Raw genomic sequence first — 20,657 nt, forward strand, 5'->3', positions numbered from 1 at the left:
ATACCATTGCAAGTGTATTAGGATTCCAAGGTCACTATAAACGGCGTTTCAAGGGCGGACGGGATCGAACGGGTTTACTCGGAGCATATGGTTGTATATACATTTGATGTAAATACCTAGGCACGTCATGTTATTTAGGCAGAGGAGATGATATTTACCTCCTCCAATACCCACTTGTTGCTAGTATCAATATTGGGATTTGAACAAAGCTCAGAGCTCACTTGCAGACTTTAGTGAACCATATTAAGAAATATTTTAAGTTTGAATGATGCTTTTATTATCATGAGAAAAGAATGGGGGTATCTCTGGACTCGCTGCGCTCGCTAATATGAGTACTAAATATCTACTGTCTCGTAACAATTTTCGAGACTCCTATGCTTCCTCACCATCATAAGATATCATGACTCATCATACTTTTCCCTTCAAACCGTTTCACTCATCACATATCGCATCACCTCAGTTTTCCCTTCCCCGTCATAATTCGCTTCCAGAGCCCTCCGCTCGCCTAAATGCTTGACCACATGCTGACCGAAGCGACCGTTGAGGCTGCAATAGCCAGCCATTGCCGCGACGAATATCAAAGATGCAGCCTCCCCTACCCAGAACCGTCCCAAATAACCCAACTTCCAAGTACTCTTGTCCATGAGCTCCGGAAGCCTCCACGGAGGCCAATCCCGCGACAATGAGCAATAAAATATTAAATAGTAAAAATTGCCCGGACTAGGGTAGTCCTTTAAAAAGACGGCGATAAAATAAGATGCAAATATGTTGTTCATGTATATATCCAGAAGCGAAATGTGATGAAAATGTATCGTGATCCCAATCAAGGGCACGGGAATAATATTGGCGGAGCCGTACTGTTTTCCCGGGTCTCCAGTTTATGTGCAATGACTTCGAGTCCTTTGGTCCCTGCCCGTCTGATAAATAAAAACTAGATTTTCATGCTGAATGGGCTCGCGCCCTTTTGAGATCTTGTTGCAAATGCTTTTTGCGATGCTTCTGTAATATTGCTTGTGACGTAATGCTGAAGGAAGCGACAAGGCGATGTCTAACTTCGGGAATGTGTTATTGTTGTAAATGTTGGTCGGTTGATCATAAAGAATATTCGTTAGTAGGTAGATAGAAATTCGATTTTCCAGGGAGGAGTTGTCGGAAATATCGTGAATAAAGATTCGGGGCGCCTAGGCCAGACCATTATATGCAAGGACCACATCATATGCTTGCAACTCGTCCTCCTACTTCAGGTTTCCTAGCGTGGCATACCATGAGTTTGAGGCTCGTTCCCCACTCCTCACATTCAGCCAGCAAAGATTTATCATTCCAAATGCTAGTAGACTTCCCGGTCGAAGTCTCGTAACATTTGTTGTACCACCATCGTCCGACTCTCGAAACCATATTCGTGATATTTTCGTCGCCCATTTCGGTCTTGTCATTCATCATCTCTGCCAAGCTCCTTTCGTCCTTCTTCTTCCCCTTAGCACTAGAAGAACTAGTTATCGCACTCGCAACAGGCACGCCGACGCGACATTTCTTGACGTCAGTAAACCCTCGTTTGCCGAGGAGGCGGAGGATGAGGTCCGCTGTACTGCTGAGGCTGTAGTCAGGATTGCGCGCGTTGACTTGCTCCTTGAGGCGGCGTACGGCACGTCGAGAACGGGTTCCCATATTGTTCAAGTCCACGTCAAGGATAGACAACTCAATATATCCACCGGGCTTCAGAACGCGGCGCGCTTCGGAAATAATATTCCGATAATGAGTTTCCGGCGCCGCAGAAGGGAACCGGAATACAACTGCTGTGAAACTGTCTGGACCAAAGGGAAATTTATCCATGTGCGAAGCGAATTGGATCTGGTGGTGGTTGGGCGGCGAGAGAGGAAATGAGGGGGTCGACCGCTGCTCTGGCGTTAAAGGTGCACGGGGAGACAAGTTGAAAAATGTTGCATTGGGATACGTCTCCGCTGCATAAAAGGACCAGTCATCGTTGCCCAATCCATCAATGACAAGTATTGATTGGCGTTTTGAACCATCGTCGTTGATGAGGTCCTCACGGACTGGACTGAATAGTACATGGCCAAACGAGAGCCACTTGCTAACTGTCATTGAGCCGACCCGAAGGTTGACTTGGGAAAGAGGCGAAACTTCACTATTACGGCTGCTGCTGGAACTTCGTTTAGTCTTGGCACTTTTGTTAGAGGACGAACTGTCTCGTTTTATGGAAGCGGAGGCGTTGGTCAGTTGAACGTTGCTATTGTCATGATCGCCATATCCGGATACAAACTCGGAGACCGAGAAGGGCGTAGCTGGCTGATCAGAGCCGAATCTAAAGGCAGCGTTTATTCTAGCCGTCATATCAGCGCTATAATGACTTGACGATGTAGCAGCCTTTCCGGTCTCGATAGAGTCACGAATGTCCCTGGCATGATGGGTTACGATGGTAGGCGATTCGGGTACCCGACCTAATTTCTTCGCAAGCTTTGACTCGTAAGTTTCCAGATGGAAAGGGGTGCCACGAGAAGAAGTCGCCGACGGCGGAGTGTCGCCCAAAAAGTCGTTATATTCATCCCAGATTTCATCCTCGGTAAGTGGGGCATTCGGTGCCGGGGGTAACGCTGTATGGTTGGATACATTTATTAATTCCGAGCTGCCGGATCCAGAACTTGTCGTGCGCTCTGAATCTTTTGGGGGCGGGAAGGAAAGAAACTCATTCCCAAACCCTAGCCCAAGAGGTGTGTCTCCACTAGGCGGTTCCTGTTCGATAGAGGTTTCTGCTGGCTCTTCTCGAGTCTGTTCCGGATACCAGGGTCTAGGCGGACTTGGCCCTTTCGCAACTGAGCCTCTGTCGACTCGGCTTAGGTCGGGAGGTGGTATTCGCAGGCTGACTCGATGGAAAGGACGGGAGAAACTCTTAGGAGATGTCTGTTCGGGGCGAGTAGTGACAACTTTAGGTATCCTACCAACTTGAGGAAGCCTGCTTGGGCGGGCTTTCGGGGTAGCGGAAGATGGAGTGCTGGGAGTTACGTTCCGCGACTTCGACATCGAAGATCTCTGCGATTCTTTGGCATTAGGCGGATTTCGTTTCATTGGTTCTGGGGTAATTTTCTCCGTTTGCAGTTGATGACTGGGCGGTATTTCTAGTAATGACTGGCTGCTCTCGGACAAATTTCGACCATGTTCGCCGGTAGGCATGAACGGAACCAATACCTCGGCCTCCCTCAAAATATCGCAAACATCTTGGTCCTCGGTTTCGTCTTGTTCAGAAGAATCCATCATGGTGTAAAATGCGACCGATTTACCCTTCGTAGGTTTCACTGCTGCTGACACACTCGCCTCGACTTTCTTGCGGTCCTTCGAAGGCTGACTTTGGGATCTACTGAATAGATTCCATTTACGAGGTGATTTAGCACGTTTTGTTAGCTTTTTTGGTGCGGCCTTTAGTTCGGCCTTCGCACGACTAGCATCCGGTCGTGATTCTAATTGCGAGTCGTCGGTAAATGTGCTCGTATCTACGCTTCCTACTGATGGAGACGTCGTCTGTGTAGTGATGATGGGCTTTGGTAGGTTCAAAGGGGCGCGGCTGGGGGATTGGAGCCGCTGAATTGACCTTCGAAACGCAATGGTTGGCCCCATCACACCCGCTTCCGAATCGCTACTCTCAGACGGGCGACGAGTTTGAATTGACGGTCGAGGAAACGCTGAAGGCCATAGCGTTTGTCGCGTTTCCTCTCTCGAGGATACCGAAATAAACGAGTTGTTGCGAGAACCAATGCCTGGGCGACTTGAAACGACGCTCTGGCTGCTTTCCGTTCTTGTTAACTCGAAGCTCGTATTTTGGTTATCCACAATTTCACCACCGGAAATTATCACGGGATTCATTCGTTCCAATAAGAACTGGTCGGTTGATTGAGGGCTTGCGAGGCTGTCCAGGGGAGAGATCGGGCCTGGCATCCCGCTACGTCTTCTAATTGCACCGATTCTGCCATACCCTTCGTGGCCTGTTCCAGCCGCTGGACCTTTTCGAGTAGGTTTCTCTTTCTTTTCCACCTGTGGTACTTCTGGGGCCGTCTTAGTTCGTCGCCCGAAGAGGGGGAATCGTGTTTTGAACGTCGTGGCCGGGCTAGGTGTCCTAGTGGTTTTGCCCCTTTCTACTTGGCTTGGTTGAGCCGCTTTTGAAACACCTGGTCGTGGTGCTGGAGTAGGTTCCCGAGAAACCGGGGCTTTTGATGAAATTGAGCGTTCCTGGGTAGATGGCGTCGTTGATCGCGGTAAGGAACTAGGTATTATTTGGCCACTATAACGTTTGTCCGCGAGGCTTGTTGAAGATAGATTACTCTGAATTATAGGCATTGGGCCACCGAATTGAGAGTAAAGGTCAGGTGTTCTATCTCTACTGGGCCTTGAGGGCGGTGCTGGTCGAATTCTCGACGTAGGTGCAGTTCTCCGAGCTCTATCCTGAGCCGAATCAGATACTTTTGCTGGGGACGGTGATCTCAAGGACGATCGTGTAGGTATCCGAGGAACTTTAGATAGGGGTTCGACTTCCACTTTTTCTCTGTTGAACTTTTGGGACGATTTCCTGGGAGGCGGGTTCAGTGCGGGAGTTGGTCCTCTACGTACTTTCTTCTCCTTCCTGTCATCGGGCCGTACCGTCGAATTCGACGATGACGATGTTAATACTTCTCGGACTGCTGCAAGGCCATGCGAGTCGGTGCCAAAAGCTTCTTCTTCATTTGGTATGCTGCCGGCTCTTCTCCGGGTTACAGGTGGTCTGGTTTCAGCCGGACTTGCTTGCCTCGCTCTAGAAATAGGAAGGCGATGCGGTACGATTAGCCCGGGGGATTGTGACGACATTGAGGTCGGGGTCGTGTCTCGGCTATAAGGTCCGGGACCCGGTGACTCGGAAAACCTAGTAGAAGGACTAGCACTGAAGGTGCTTAGTTGACTGTGACTGCTCCCGCCGGAGAAGAGTGGCGTTGGCGGTGGCAAGTTCTCCGTTGCGAGCTTAAATGGTAGATCTATACTTGGACCTTCTCTCGAAATGGGGATTTCAATATCTCGATAGCGATCCAGCTCCGGATATACCATAGAGGGTTGTATAGCCGTTCGGGGCAATTCAAATTTCTGCGCTGTTCGGATCTCAACGGGGCTAGCGGTGATGCTCCGATCCGTGTAAGGAACGCTGGAATCCATAGACGTCTGTGACTTTGGGATTGAAGAGGATGAACCCGTTCTCCCTGAATTTGAACGGGACTGGTTCAGCATACTTGGCGGTTCCTGGGATAGGCTTGGTGGTTTCCGAAGCAAGGCAACACGGGAAGGTTGGCTCGGGTCGGGTTGTCCACGTGCAGCCGATGTGGAAGGTTTCGGTACACGTGCGGACGACTGCCCGGTACTTGTCGACCAAGACTGCGTTTCGTGAGTTAAAGGAGGTCTCGCCAAAGTCTTCTGGCCGGGCAGCTTTCGAACAGAAGCATTTTGAGGTATTCGACTCTGCTGCATCCTAGGCTGAGGAATTGACGAAGACCCAAGGCGGGCATTATCAGCCTCTTTCCGGGCGATTTGACTTAACGCCGGCGAGAATTCTTGTCTCGATGTCTCCATTACCCCTCCCCTTCTCTTTGACCGTGATTCATCACCTGACCTCGTCCGGGATTCCGAGCGCGAACGGATGGACGCCATGACAACCCCTGATATCTTCAAAAAGAAGTTCGATATTCAACCACCCCAGGATCAGGCGTCCATGTTATTAACTATTGTTGTGTAAATTTGCAGGTTATTATCTTGAATGGGTGGTCAGCAGTAAGACCAATCGTAGACATGCCAATGGAGACAACCTCGTAGGTACCTAGGTATCGTTGCGATTGGCTTCCCAATATTACAGCTCGTCAATTAGGTGCTGACTGACCACACCATTTCAATGAGGCGACGAGACTGGCAAGACAGAATAGGCGTTCATAGACCGGCTTGATAAACAAGAAAAGCCGAGTGTTCCACAACAGTCCAGTTAATATTATGAATCCTTGTCCAGGGATATCAGACCACAAAACTAGACAGGCATTCAAAAACGACCAGGATGAATGGCAAATCGCAACTTGCTAGCCCATGAGCAGGTGTATGAAATGAAATAAATTATTACAATAACGAATATTAAGCGAGGGGAGCAGGTATACAGGTCGCCGGGAAGGGGTGGAAGTCTAATATGAAATCCGTAAGCGGAGGTCGACGTGATCCGGGCTCGGGGAGGGTCTAAGTCGAGTTGGTGACGAGTGGGGGACAACCTTGCCGGCGTATCTAGATGTCAACTTGACTAAATTAGATACTTTGGGGAACAGTGTGGTAGTACAATGGTCGCGGGGGATTCAAGAGCGTTTAACAAAGCGTTAGCGGCGCTGTCTTCGTTTCAACGAGCAATGCCGCGAAGAAATGCGCTTTTTTGGCCGTTGAAGAAGGCAATGGAAATCGACTAGCACAGCTAACTCTTCAAAAGATTTTGCCTCGGCTTGTGAACCTTGAAAGGATGGGTAATACGAAAATAGAAAGGTGTTACAAATCCCCCAGAAAAAGAGTAATGAGAAAAGAGACGATATCAAGAGAGGCGATGTATTACAGAGGCGAAGAGATGTATGACTGTATATAAGAAGATACTTGTAATTGTTAGCTCCCATCGCCTTTCCACCTTGCATGTTCGCAAGACGACGATGTACCAAAAGGCCTGGACAGGGGTCGCGGTACGTAGGGTTGTAGACCTTGTAGACCTTGTAGACAAGTGTGGCGCAAAACCCCTGTCTATAGCCAAGATGCGACCATCTTGGGTATGTTTGGAATGGAATCGCCGAGTGAGCGGTCTGGTTGGCGGCAGCCCATTGTGGGTTAGAAGACTAAAGCCCTTCCTCCCACCTTTAAGCTACTGCATCAGTGCATCAGCGTTGTAGACAGGTAGATGCCCATGCCGTGCTAACGTTAGTGAAAGAAAGCAACGTTGAGTCACTGAGCCCCATATGAGAAAATTGAAGATCATTGATGTCTATACGCTGGACTGCCATCCCTAGGTCTCTCTTTCTTTAGTCTATTGCGTGGGGGGTTTCTGTCGCATATCAGACCAAAGCGAAATGACCACTTTTCTCCCTCTTACTCGCGTCGCATACTGTCAGCCATCCGACTACGGACAATATGCGCGTGAGCGAGTGAGTGAGCAAGAGGAACCGCGCCAGTCATGCTCGTAAACTGGTCTTGGATTGTGCATATTCCGATGCCCTATAAGAATTGTGCTGTAGGCTCTTGACGATATTATTCGTTAAAGAACACCCTTGACGTTTGGAGAGCTTTTCCTGGTTGGGTCGAGCTAGGAATAGTCGAGTGCTTCCAGAGCCGACCTACAGTAGCTCTACATCTACCTAGATGGGGTCATACGACGCTACCAGTATGCGGTATCCAGACAAATACGCGACCGGCTTGTGTCCATCTATAGACTGTTTACGAGGTTGAAAGGGGTGCACGCAGGAACAGGCCATGGAAGTAGGATGCGATAACGAGCAAGGTGCTGGTCGAATAGTAATTTGCAAGAGATTTTGCTGCGGAGATGAGAAAAAAAAATAATGAGTGCCGGGGATAAACGACGGCACTTCCAGGGAAAGAAAATCCAAGTGTGACCTTCCAGGAAATCTAGCTAGGTACTTAGGTACATCCGTAAATGTTACAGTGGCTGGTGCTGCTAGTTGCATCGGGTACATGCGGGCGAGAGGCAGCCTGTCAAGCCTCATCTATAACTTTTAAGGCATACAATCGTTTAAGGAGCAGTCACTATCGAGAGATGCTTGTTGAATGACAACTGTCAGTGGCGATGAGGCGATGAGTTGTAAATCAAGTTGTCGCTTCTAATATTCTAGTATTCTAGCTGTCTAGTAGCGGAAGCTTCAAGGCGCGGCCCGCCTCCGGATTGAGCCAGCGTAATCAATTGCCAACATCAACAAGGAATCCCTGACTTTAGGAAGGGCTCGCCCCTACGAAATTTTACCATCTTACAAAACACCGGAGGAGGAGCTACCCCGTGGGTCTCTAATAGGGATCCGCTTTTCTAAGCGCTTAACGGCCGAGACTTCAAAATCTATGAACTCCAATTCTAACTTCAATCTTCTCATTTTACATCTTAATCCTTCTATACTATGAATAATATGGTTCATATCAGGGATTAAATTGCCTATTGTCGGCATCGCATTGATTCGGTTTATTACTTGACGCACAATGTAAAGACAAGATTTTTTACTATGTTTCAGACGGTTAGCTTCGCAATTCTTGCAGAAACCCCCATACTATGTACATCCATAGTTCCGTCACGCCGTGACGACTTCTGCATGTCTTACTTTCGTGCGCTCCGAGGGAGTGCCTAAGTAAAGACAACACACGCTAAAACCTCACCGCAACAGCTAACCTAAAAAAAAAACGATCGCTAAAAAGGAATAAAACAAACAAAACAGCCGAAACCGGCGATTACTAAAATAATAAACATAGAAAAAAATACCTAAAATAAATTAAACAGTTAAAAATAAAAAAAATAAACTTTAAATTTATTAAATATTATTAATATTATAATTTTAATTAATTATAAATTAATTTTTAATTAATTAAAATTATAATATTATATAAATATAATTTAAATATTATTATTATTATTAATTTAAATATATTTAATTAATAATTAATTAATAATAAAAAATTTCCAGGATTTTTAAAACGTTAATTTAAACGTTAAAACGTTAAATTTAATATAAAATTAAACTTTATTATTAAAACTATAAAAATAAATAAACGAAATAATCGATTATAATAAAAATATTAAAAAATACGAACGAAAAAAAAAATTCTTAAAATATAACGTAAAAAAATCTTATTAATTATTAATTAATTATTAATTAATAATCGATTAATAATTAATTAATTATTAATATAAAAAATTATACTATATATTATTTACGTTTAAAATAAACGTAAATATATATAAATTAATATTATTATTTTTTAAAAACTTAAATAATAATATAATAATAATTCGTATTAAAATAATAATAAATATTTTAACGTTATTAAAATATTTTTAAACGTTTAAAAACGGCATTTATTACGTTATTAAATAAAAAAATAAAATAAAAAAAAAAACGAAAATAATTATAAAAAAAATAATTAATTTTTAATTAATAACTTATTAATAAATTATTAATTAATTAATAAATATAAATTAATATATTATTATAAATTAAATATTATAAAAAAGTTATTAATAATTAATAAATTATTATTTTTACGTATTTAAATAATATATTTATTAAATAATTTACATATAAATATATAAAATTAAAATATTATTAATATTTAAATTTTAAGCTTAAATTTATTTAATATAATAAATTAATAAAAAAAATAATTTATAATTAAATTAAAATAAAACGTTAAATAAACGAAAAAATAAAAAATTACTTTAAAAATAACGTTATTATATAAATATAATAATAAATAATAATTAATAAATAAATAATAATTAATTAATTATAATATAATAATTATATTTAAAATATTTTAAAATAATTAATAAATAAATAATTTTATAAACTTTAATTTATAAATTATAAATTAAAAATTATTAAATAAATTTTTATAAATAATTATTTATAACGTTTATAAATAAAATAAAAAAAAAAATAATTTTATAATATAATTAATTATAAATTAATTATTAATTAATAAATTATTAATTATAAATAATTAATAATAATATAACATATTATTTATAATATATTAATAACGTTTCTTAAAATCGTTATATTTTATAAATAAAACATTATTATTAATATATTAATAAATAATATTATTTTAATATTAATATAATTAAAATTATATTAATAAAAACGAATGAAATTATTATAATAATTTATAATAATATTTTATAAAATAAAATAAAAATAATAAAATATTATAAATATTTATTAATTATTAATTAATTTTTTATTAATTATTAATTAATTAATAATTTAACGTATAATTATTTTAAAAGGAAAAAATTAATCGAATAATTAAAATTTTATAATTATAAATTTAACGTTTTAATTTTTTTAAATTTATAAATTTACCCCGTTATATTTATTAATTATATAAAATTATATAATTATTTTTTATTTAAACTTTTAAAAATATTAAATACCTTAAAAAACGAGTTTTAAATTTTTATAAAATAAATTTTTACTTATAATATAACGGCGAATAAATAAAATATATTATTAATTATTTATTAATTATAAATTAATAGCTTATTATTTATTAATTAATATACTTTTTTATAATAACTTTTATTAAATATTTTATAATTTTAAATTAATTATATTAAAAAAAAGTACGAATTTTAAAAAAGTTATATTTTTCGTTAAATAATAATAATATATTAAACGAAATATTATAATAATATCGAATTTTTTATTATTTTTTTAAATTAAGCATATTATTTATTAAACGAAAATATTTAAAGTAAAAAAAAATTAAAACATAAATATAAAAACTTTAAATTATAAAAATAAAAGTAATAAATTATAAAAATTAATAAGTTATTAATAATTTATTAATTACCGTTTAATAATTAATTAATAATTAATTAATTAATAATATATTTAAAGTTTTTATTAAAATATTAATAATTTAATAATTATATATTTTAATAAAGCCATGTTATTTTTTTTTTAAACGTTATAAACGTATACGTTAAATATAAATTATAAATATTTTATAAAAAAAAATTATAAAGAAATAATTTAAGTTATATATAATACGAAAAAATAAAAAAATAAATTTATATATAATTAATTATTAATTAATTATTTATTAATTATTTATTAATTAATAATTAATTAATTATTAATTATTATTTAAATTTTATATTAATATAAATTATTATTAATATTAACGGAAAGTTAATTTATAACTTAATATTTAAATAATTTTTCGTAATTTTACAATAAAAATATAATTATATTTAAAAATAAGTTTATATATATAATTTAAATAAAAATTTTATTAAATTTATAATTAATTAAAATTATAAAGTTATATTTAATAAATAATTATTCATTAAAATCCCATTAATTAATTATTAATAATATTTTTAAAATTAAAAATATATTTACACGTTTATTACTTTTATTTAACCGTTTAAAAATACATTTTTTACATTTTTAAATTATATAAAATACATTTTATACGAAAAATCACGTAAATAATAAAAATAAAAATAATTAATAAATTATTAATTATTAATTAAAAATTAATTAATTAACCATTTAATAAATTATTAATAATAATTAATTTCGAATTAAAATAAAAAAACTACTTAATTATTTTTTTAAAAGTTATTATTTACGTTAAATTAAATATTTAAAAAATAATAAAAAAACTTTTAATTTTATAATAATTAATTACTTATTAATAAATAATTATTAACTTATTAATAAATTTTATTAAATAACATTTAAAAAATAATTAATTAAATAACTTATAAAAGTTAATTATTAATTTAATTTAAATTTAATTATTATTATTTAAAAATAATAAAAATAAACTTTAAAATTTACTTTAAAAATTTTAACGTTATAAAAATATTTTATTAAAAAAATTATTATTATTTAAATCGTTATTAATAATTAAAAAAAGTAATTTTATAATAAATAAAAACTTTTAAATATTTATTATTAATTAATAATTAATTATTAATTAATTAATAATTAATTAATAATTAATTATTAATTAATTAATAATTATTAATTAATTAATAAATATAAAAACGAATTTATAAATTTAAAAAATTACGTAACGTATAACGTGTTTATTAAATTAAAAGTTAATTATTTTTATTAAAATAAAACATTTTTATTAAAATTAAAACGATAATATATACGAAATAATAAATATTAAAAATTAAAATATACGTTATAAATATAAAACGTATAACGTTATAACTTATTATATTTATAATATATAAACACTTATTAATTTCTTATTAATTAACGTTTAATAAATAATTTATTAATAATTAATAAATAATTAATTAATAATTAATTATTAATTAATTATTAATTAATAATTAATTTATTTCATAAAAAACTCACGTTTTAATAAATAATTATATTAAAAATCGTTTATTAAAAATAAGTTTAAATTAATAAAATTTAAAGCTTTAATACCGGTTAATTCGTTAAATTTTACTCCATCGTCGTTTATTAAACCTTTAAATTTCGTTTTTAATCTTAAAAAAAAAAAAAAAACGTAAAAATAAATCGATTAATTATTAATTAATTAATTATTAATTATTAAATAATTATTAATTAATTTTTTATTAATAAACGGTTTTCGTTAAAACGTTAAATTATAAACTTTTAACCGTTATTTTCGTAAATTTTAATATTTAATTTTAATACGATTTTTAAAATTATATTTATTTTAAATTTAAACCTTTAATTACGTTTTATTAAACAAAAATTATAATTAACTTAATTAAAATTTACTTAAGTTTAAATAAAATCTTTAAAACTTTAAAATTAAAAAAAAACGTTAATAATTTACGTAAAATAAAAAAAATTAAATCTTAACGTAAAAAAACTTAATAAATTATTAATATTTAAATAATTATTAATTAATTTAAAATTAATTTTCCATTAATAAACGTTTAAAATTTAATTCTTCGTAATTTTTATATTATATTTATATATATATATATTTTTTTTTTATTTAAACGTATTTTTTTATTAACATATATATAAATTTTAAAATATATTATTATTAATATTATATTTATTAATTTATTAATAATTTATATTTAATTAAATTTATAAATTATTTATAAGTTTTATATTAAATATATTTATAAAAAATTAATATTATAATTTTATAATTAAATATTTAAATTTAAATAATATTATTAAAATTTAATAATTATAAAATTATAATTTAATTTATATATAATTAAATTAAATACGTTTTTATTTATAAATTATTTTATAATAATATTTTTAATTTAAAAAATAAAAAATATATAATATAAAATAATTTATTTAATTATAAAATAATTACTTTTTTATAATAATAAATTTAAAAATTAAAAATTTAATTATAATAAATAAATAAATAAAACGTTATTTATAAAAATAATTTTTAAAATATTTATATTAAAATTAAATTTAATAAAAAAATAATTATATTAATATTATATTAATATTAATAAAAACTTAAAATACTTTTTATATAATTTTTATATAATAATTATTATTTAATTATTTTATAATTAAATTTTTATTAAACGTTTTAAATTATAATATTTATTAATAATATAAAAATATTTAATTTTTTAATATAAATATTATTACGTTAAATTTAATTATATTTTAATAAAAAAAATTAAATATTAAATATATTTATATAATAAATTTTATAAATAAATAATATTATTTAAAATTAAATTTAAATTTTTATATAAATATTATATTATATTATATTATAAAATAAAAAATATATTTTCATTTATTTTAAATAATTTTTAAATAATATTAATTTTATTTATTTATTAATAATTTATTTATTAATTATTTATTTATTATTTATTAATTATTTATTCATTATTTAATTATTTATTATTATTTATATTTATTTTTTATTTTTTTTAATTATTAATTATAATCGGCGTTTTTTTCGTATTTATAAATTCGTAATAATTTTAAATTTTATAATTCGCGTTATATTTTTTCGGTAAATATTTTAATATTTAAACGATTAATTAATTATTAATAAATTATTAATAAAAAATTAATAATAATTTACGTTTAGTTTTTTTTTTTTTAATTTTATAATTTATATAAACTTTTTTAATATTTATATTTTTACATATAATATATAAATTTAATATTATAAAATTATTTTATATAATTAATTATTAATTAATAATTAATTAATAATTAATTAAATTTAACGTATTTTTTATAATAAAATTAACTTAATTTTTCCATTTTTTACTTTAAATTTTAATTTTATACGAAGATTTAAAAAATTTTTTTAATCGTTATTTTTTTTTAAATTTTTAAGTTTTTTTTTATTATTTTTTTTTAAATTTTTAAAGTTTTTATTATTATTTTTTTTTAACTTTTTAAAGTTTTCATCGTTATTTTTTTTTAACTTTTTAAAACTTTCGTCGTTATTTTTTATTAAATTTTTAACGTTTTCGTCGTTAATAATTACCATATTTTTAACGTTAAAAAAACCTTAAAAATACCGGTTTTATCGATATAACTTAACGGAAAACTTCGTTAAATAATAATTTTACTTTTTTAATATTAAAATAATAAAAAAAAACGTTTCGTTAATTAATTAATAATTAATTAATAATTAATTAATAATTAATTAACGATTAATTAATATTTATTTTTAATTATTTTTTTTTTTAATTAACATTTAATCGTTTTATTAACTTTTTATAAAACGTTAATTAATTAATAATTAATTATTAAATATATTAAAATTTTTCATTTATTTATTATTCGTTATTATTTTTTTTATTTAACTTTTTTACTTTTAAATTTTTTAAATTAAATTTATAAATAATTTTAAAATAATATTTAAAATTATTAAATTAAAAATATTTTATTTAAATATTTATTTATTAATTAATTATTAATAATTAATTAATTAATAATTAATATATTTATATTATTAAAATAAATTTTCTTTTTTAAAATTTTCGCGCGATAATATATTTTTTTAAAAATTATAATAAATATATCGTTTTAATTAATTAATAATTAATTAATTATTTATTATTATATTTTTTATTTTATTTATTTTATATAACGAAAAATTCGTTAAACGTTACGTAAACGATATATATTATATATATATTTTTTAAATTTTTTTTATTAATTATAATAATTTTTATTAATTATTAATTAATTAATAATTAATAATTACTTTTTATTATTTATTTATTTTTTATAATTAAATTTATTAATTATATTTTATTTTAATTAACGTTTTATTATTAAATAAAAAGAAAAAAAATTTTCATTTTAAAAAAAACTCGATAATTAAAATAAATAAAATAAATCACGTTACATAAATTTTAACCAATAACTAACCTTTTTACCCCTATTATTTTAGCACCGATCTTTTCTTAATGGAGTTAATTATTAAAGTGAGTTTTTAATATATGTTATCTTTATCTATGTCCTCGCTCCGAGGTACGCCTCAAATCGTGCGCCAGCTTCGACGATCTTAGTTCAACCAAACTTGGATATTAATATCCTAGTACCTCCACTTAACAGGCGCTTGTACGTCTAACGACTATTTCTACACAGAGTACAGTACATAGGTACTACCTAGGTACTTACCTACATAACATTATCTATCCCTCGATTCTCTTTTTTTAGGAACTTGGTATAACCTGCTGTCCTACGTATGAGGTCATTTTTGGTATCTACAAGCGACATGAAAATGCCACCCCGATGCATCACCGGCATGTCTCAGATTGATACGTCCTGCAGCTCGTTGCTTGGAGTATACCGCGGGATTACTCGCGTTGCGACGTAAATTCCTAATCCAACCAACGCCACTGAACCGGCAAAATCTCTAGAAGGCCGTGGGCATAGTGACAGTTCGGTGCCGACAGGGGTCTTAGCGGCCAGGGATTCGACGATAAAAGTCGTGGAACGAATTTTCTGATTGGCTCTTAACCGTTGATTTTTCAACCAATGAGTCTGCAGTGACCATCTTCGAGAGATCGATCCTTGACGGGATGAGGGACTCTTACTGCATGTCTCTCCCTATCCGTGCGGGTTCCGTTGCAGCTGTTCGGTCTCCAGCCCTCATTGAGGTTGCGCTCGCAGCCTCGGTGAAGCTTGTCCATATACAAATCGGTGCCGATCGCCCAGATGACCTTGTATCAAAAAGGGGATAGGAATGCCACTTCCGTTCCTTCTACCAGCATAAGCTCTTGCTCGATACTCGTGCGGTTCCGAGTCACTAATCGCCGCAACCAGCCCCGCATATAGCAGCTTCATTGGCGATCATTTGCCCTATATTCAATTTAGTTACATTTTGAAAGCCAATAGCTCCTCAATATGGTAGATAGAACGAAGCATTAGATGGGTGGTTCAATGAATGATCTGGGGAATCCTCCTTCGTTGCCTCTTTTAGACTATTCGAACTTTAGCAATCAGCTACTTTCACATTACCTATCAACAATCAGATTCGAGGGGAAGTCTTCGCCTTGAATCCTCCAATTGCCCTAGAATAGGTCGCGCTAACATTAGCTTTGACTGTAAGCGATAGTTTTCCCCAGCTTAACCAACCAGCGCATTCGCCCTACCAAAATACCTACTAATCGAGACGACAGGTAAATTCCGCTTTCAGTAAGGGATATTTACCAAGAGCTCTCAACAAGTTGTTTGATATCTGCCTAGCAGAAAGCCTCTCGCTTCTTGATAGGCAAATATCGACACGTGTGAGCAACGCAAGCTGAAAATTGCATGATCCAGGGCAAACACGATGCATTGGCATGGGAGCCTTGAAAGATTCGAAGCAATGTTGCGTCAATGTCTCTCAACCTAGCTACAAAAGCTTTTAGGTCACTACCTCATCGCTGGGAGCCTCTAGTCATCTAGACCCACTGGCATATGTGGCGAGTGCCGACGATGCGCTCCGCCACAATCGTACCCTGAGCGACAAACAAGATTTCATGATTTTTCTGATGGCTATGTACATCCCTAGTGCTCTGTTGACGTGGCACTCTCATCTACTAAGATTAAAGTGAAACTCTCTAAGATCGTCGACAGAGAATCAAGGAGAAAGCGAAGACAAACTTTGCAACTCTGTAGAAGCTAGAATCACTACAGCAGTGAGCCGCGATATCGAAATACGTATCCATAAGAAGAGGGACAGGATCTTCAAACGCTACGGAATGATCCTCCTTGGCAGTTAGCGAACAGGGTCATAGAACCAATCACAAGCGTTTGTCTCGCGGCAAGCAGGGACCTGTTCAGGTGAACAGGGGTGTTCTGCGTGATGATTGGATCTCCTAAGTAAGGCAAACAGCACCAAGACTTTAGGGTTTGGTATCGTCCAAATAACGTGACGAGAAGATGGTGTGAAGGGATCTCTGCTCGGTCAAATTGATACCGCGGCTTCAAATTTGTTCCAACGACATTCAATGATATCAAAGTATATATTCGCCACCAAAAACTTTCGGAAGTTGGTCGACTCAATTAGGCACTGCTTACGTTGCCCGAGTCTGGTCTCTTTTCCGCGTATGATAGATTCACCCATGGGTGACGGCTTCGTCAATGTGTGACAAGTGCGGGATTAGCGCGCTTCTATCCATCTAGGCCGAGCTGTTGGCGTCAACAAGCCCTTCTCTAACCAACATCGTGATGTCTACGGAATGTGTAGATTAGGAAATCTCCACAAAAGCGGACTTCTTTCCACTGCTGCAGAATAGTAGCACACGATCTTCGATTTATCGAAAGCTAAGCACCTACTTAGAGCATGCGGGTAAGCATGTATGTCTTAGACATCTGGGATCGGCTCGGACATCCTCAGGCCGCCCCTCAGCTGGTTAGCGACGGATGACTGTTCGACGCCTCACCGGTCGGGTCGTCTAAATACAGATATATTCCGTTCTGCCGTCCTATGGTTCTAGACAATCTATGTCTCTGCCTACTCTACTTCCAACAGGACAAGAGTAGCAATTTTCTAGACTCTCCAATAGGCGCGAGCCGCACCAGCAAGCGCCGGATTACTCGTTTTGGCCAGCTTGGCCTAGCCAACAGCAGCACTGCTTAGATGGAGAGACCAGCTTCAGGTCTCTTAAGTGGATTAACGATCTGACAAATGACCGCCCCCAATATTGGGTTCCGCTATCATTGGATTACTTAACCCCGACCAGTCCGAGATCTTCTCAATAACCCTTCTTGACACATGGTGTCGTGATAGGTCTAGCCATAACTTCCAAGGTTTATAATCAATCCGGAGCTAACGAATATTCCTTTCTTTCTTCATTCACCGACGTGGTAGGTCGGCGTTCTGGTCGCTTCCCCATGATAGGTCTCTTAATCGGTCCCTTTGCGCCTCATATACGCAAAAGGCCGTCATCTGACTTCGCGGCAGCACAAATACTTGCACGATATGAGGACGATCAGAATGTCATTTGACACCGATTCTGCGCGATTTTATCCCTAATTCGTTACTATAGGCAAGTATTCTTTGACCTACCAGGCTTCTAAAGGAGAATATGTGATGTAGTTAGCGTTGATGGCTTGGCTGAAGTTAAATAATCGTCAGCTTAATTTCGGACTTTACGTTATCATCACGACCATCACGCCCGATTTGCCTAAGGCCATGTAAAATGATTATACGAAGCAATTTCATGTAAATGGATTTCAGTGCTAACTCATTCAATCACTACCTAAACAGTTACTAGTCCCAAAATCTCAATGAGAGGAACTTTTCGTGGCTTCAATAGCGACCGTACAACCAACACGACAAAGTCAAGTTCCCACAATGGTATACATCGTCGTAAGCTCTCCTCCATACGCACGTTTCAGTCGAGATTACAGCGGCTTAGAACCGGGAGTCAGGGCGGATCTTCGGGCGCGTCAGATTTGCAGAGTAAAAGAATGATAGCGATACCAACAAAAAGAACGCCCCTATGGAGATTAGTGAGAGTAGAGTATCACAAATCGTCAGCATCAGGTCTACCGGCACGGCGTCACTTCCTCTTTCAGGTTCCGGTTTGATTTCTCAGACCTCGCCCCCTTATTAAACTCAACAAGCTAACAGTGACTGCTTATAGCGCGACGATGCTTATCCTTACTTAGGAACATCGCTAGGTTTAGCTATCAACAATATCGGGTCGACTATCCTACTTGGCGCTGACGAGGAAAACTCCGAATCCCCTAATTACCTACCTACCTACCTACTAGTCTTGAAGAAACGCACGGTCCTGTTGAACACCAGCCCATGAACGGCGACGTTAAGCGGTCCAAGCTTTCTGGATATAGTAGGTAGGTAGTCTTGGATAACGGGTTGTGAAAGTAGAGCATCATTGAGTGCTACCAATAACAGAAATTCGACTTTGGCAAGAAGGCGTTGGAGATGTCTACGCTTGATGAAAGAGGCTGAACCATATCCTCGATAAGCGGCTGTAGCTCTTGAGAAGTTAACGGGATATTCATGTGTTCGATTTGCGGTGGTGCTATCATAAGGGAACAGGCCGTAATCCGAATATCGCTTCCACCGTCCAAAGTTGAATATACTCATGGTAGCAATGCGCATTCACATGAAACATACAATCAGGTATTTAATTAAAATTAAAGAAATCGAAGAATTCATCGTAACAGGTCTCAAGTTATCAATTCTTGATGGCATTAGGAATACATCGAGAAGTTGAAAGGGACACGAGGTCGACAGTAAACGTGTAATAATTATGCAGAATCACGAAATCACGTGAATATGCGACATTTCATCATCCTGCTCCGACACAGGAAAGCTGTGGTTGGTTATCTTACCTATACGGTGGGAGTACTCTTATTCATGCCCATAATCCAATACCATTCTAAGTTACCTAGGCAGTTTGGTCTAAGGACGAAAGCGAGTTATGCCTACTTCAATACTGAGATATCTGTTAACATACCTCTTCAAGCCTCATTGGAAGTCTCTGGACTCCTCTGTGGGAGGTAAGGGCGGTAGTAACTAGTAATGACCATCTTCACTTCAACTCGTGGCGAAGCCTAATACGTAAGTAACTTAGTTGATACCAAAATAACTAACAAGAAGGATTGAGATATCTCTAAGCTCACGAATACATTCTTCATATCTACTAGGTATGTATGACACTCCTAACATCAGAGCCTCATTCCCCGTATTCAATGGAAAACAAGCAAAAGTGAAGTTTCCTTCCCCAAAAGACAGGTATATTTAAGGATCTTACCACAGGATCCAAGAAGCCAAGTCGTTACCTTCGGATTCATGCACCTGTTAAATTGGCATGATATTGCAACATAATGAATACAGTATCATCTCTAATTTTAGCCTGGAAAACTGAACGAGAAAAATAACATAGGACCTACCTAACATTCGATATCTCAAAGAATATGATGATGCCAAACGCAAAACAAGAGCGCAAATGGGACTCAACGATATAATTTCATATATCTGTCCAATTTCTCTTACGTACGTAGCCTCTTCCATGACCTTGACGAAGCCATGCCAGGGGACCTTGAATAAATGGTTGATATAACAAGATCGTTCGACGTTCAATCGCTACCCCTATCAGTAAGCGATGACTTACGTAGTCTTAAACCTAGCTCCCTATCTCCTCCATCATTCGTTTCTTCATGGCAGATCGTCACGGGAGCTCCGGATCCTGTGGGGACTTCCTATTTAGCTCTGCATCCAATATATCTCGAAGGTGAGAAGTGAGGGGAAGCCGTCGCCTATCAAGCCATATTCGTAATGCTCCTAGCTCGACCGCATACGAAGACATCGCCGGCCTCGGCAAGAACGAACCCCAGAATAGCAGTTGATGAGAAGGCCAAGAGTGCGGAGTCGACTCCTGATCGTCGCTAGGAACCAGCTCAATCCCACGC

The 20,657-nt window shown here is 34.2% G+C and overlaps 2 protein-coding genes across 2 annotated transcripts; both read right to left on the bottom strand.

Moving 5' to 3' along the window:
- Positions 1 to 994: 994 nt before the first annotated feature.
- Positions 995 to 6,026, bottom strand: GGS22DRAFT_75640 (uncharacterized protein). Its single transcript, XM_047968026.1, has one exon. It carries the CDS (start codon positions 5,674 to 5,676, stop codon positions 1,213 to 1,215), a length of 4,464 nt encoding a protein of 1,487 aa, XP_047814928.1. The 5' UTR covers positions 5,677 to 6,026; the 3' UTR covers positions 995 to 1,212.
- A 9,510-nt stretch (positions 6,027 to 15,536) lies between these two features.
- On the bottom strand, positions 15,537 to 15,919 carry GGS22DRAFT_192582 (uncharacterized protein; the record flags this gene model as incomplete). The annotated part of the gene is made up of 2 exons (XM_047965281.1): positions 15,537 to 15,731; positions 15,824 to 15,919. The coding sequence occupies 2 exons, from the start codon at positions 15,917 to 15,919 to the stop codon at positions 15,537 to 15,539; spliced, it is 291 nt and encodes a 96-aa protein (XP_047814929.1).
- Between the last annotated feature and the right edge of the window lie 4,738 nt (positions 15,920 to 20,657).

The sequence above is a fragment of the Annulohypoxylon maeteangense genome (assembly GCF_022496945.1).
Source record: "Annulohypoxylon maeteangense strain CBS 123835 unplaced genomic scaffold GGS22scaffold_21, whole genome shotgun sequence".
Classification (NCBI taxonomy): domain Eukaryota; kingdom Fungi; phylum Ascomycota; class Sordariomycetes; order Xylariales; family Hypoxylaceae; genus Annulohypoxylon; species Annulohypoxylon maeteangense.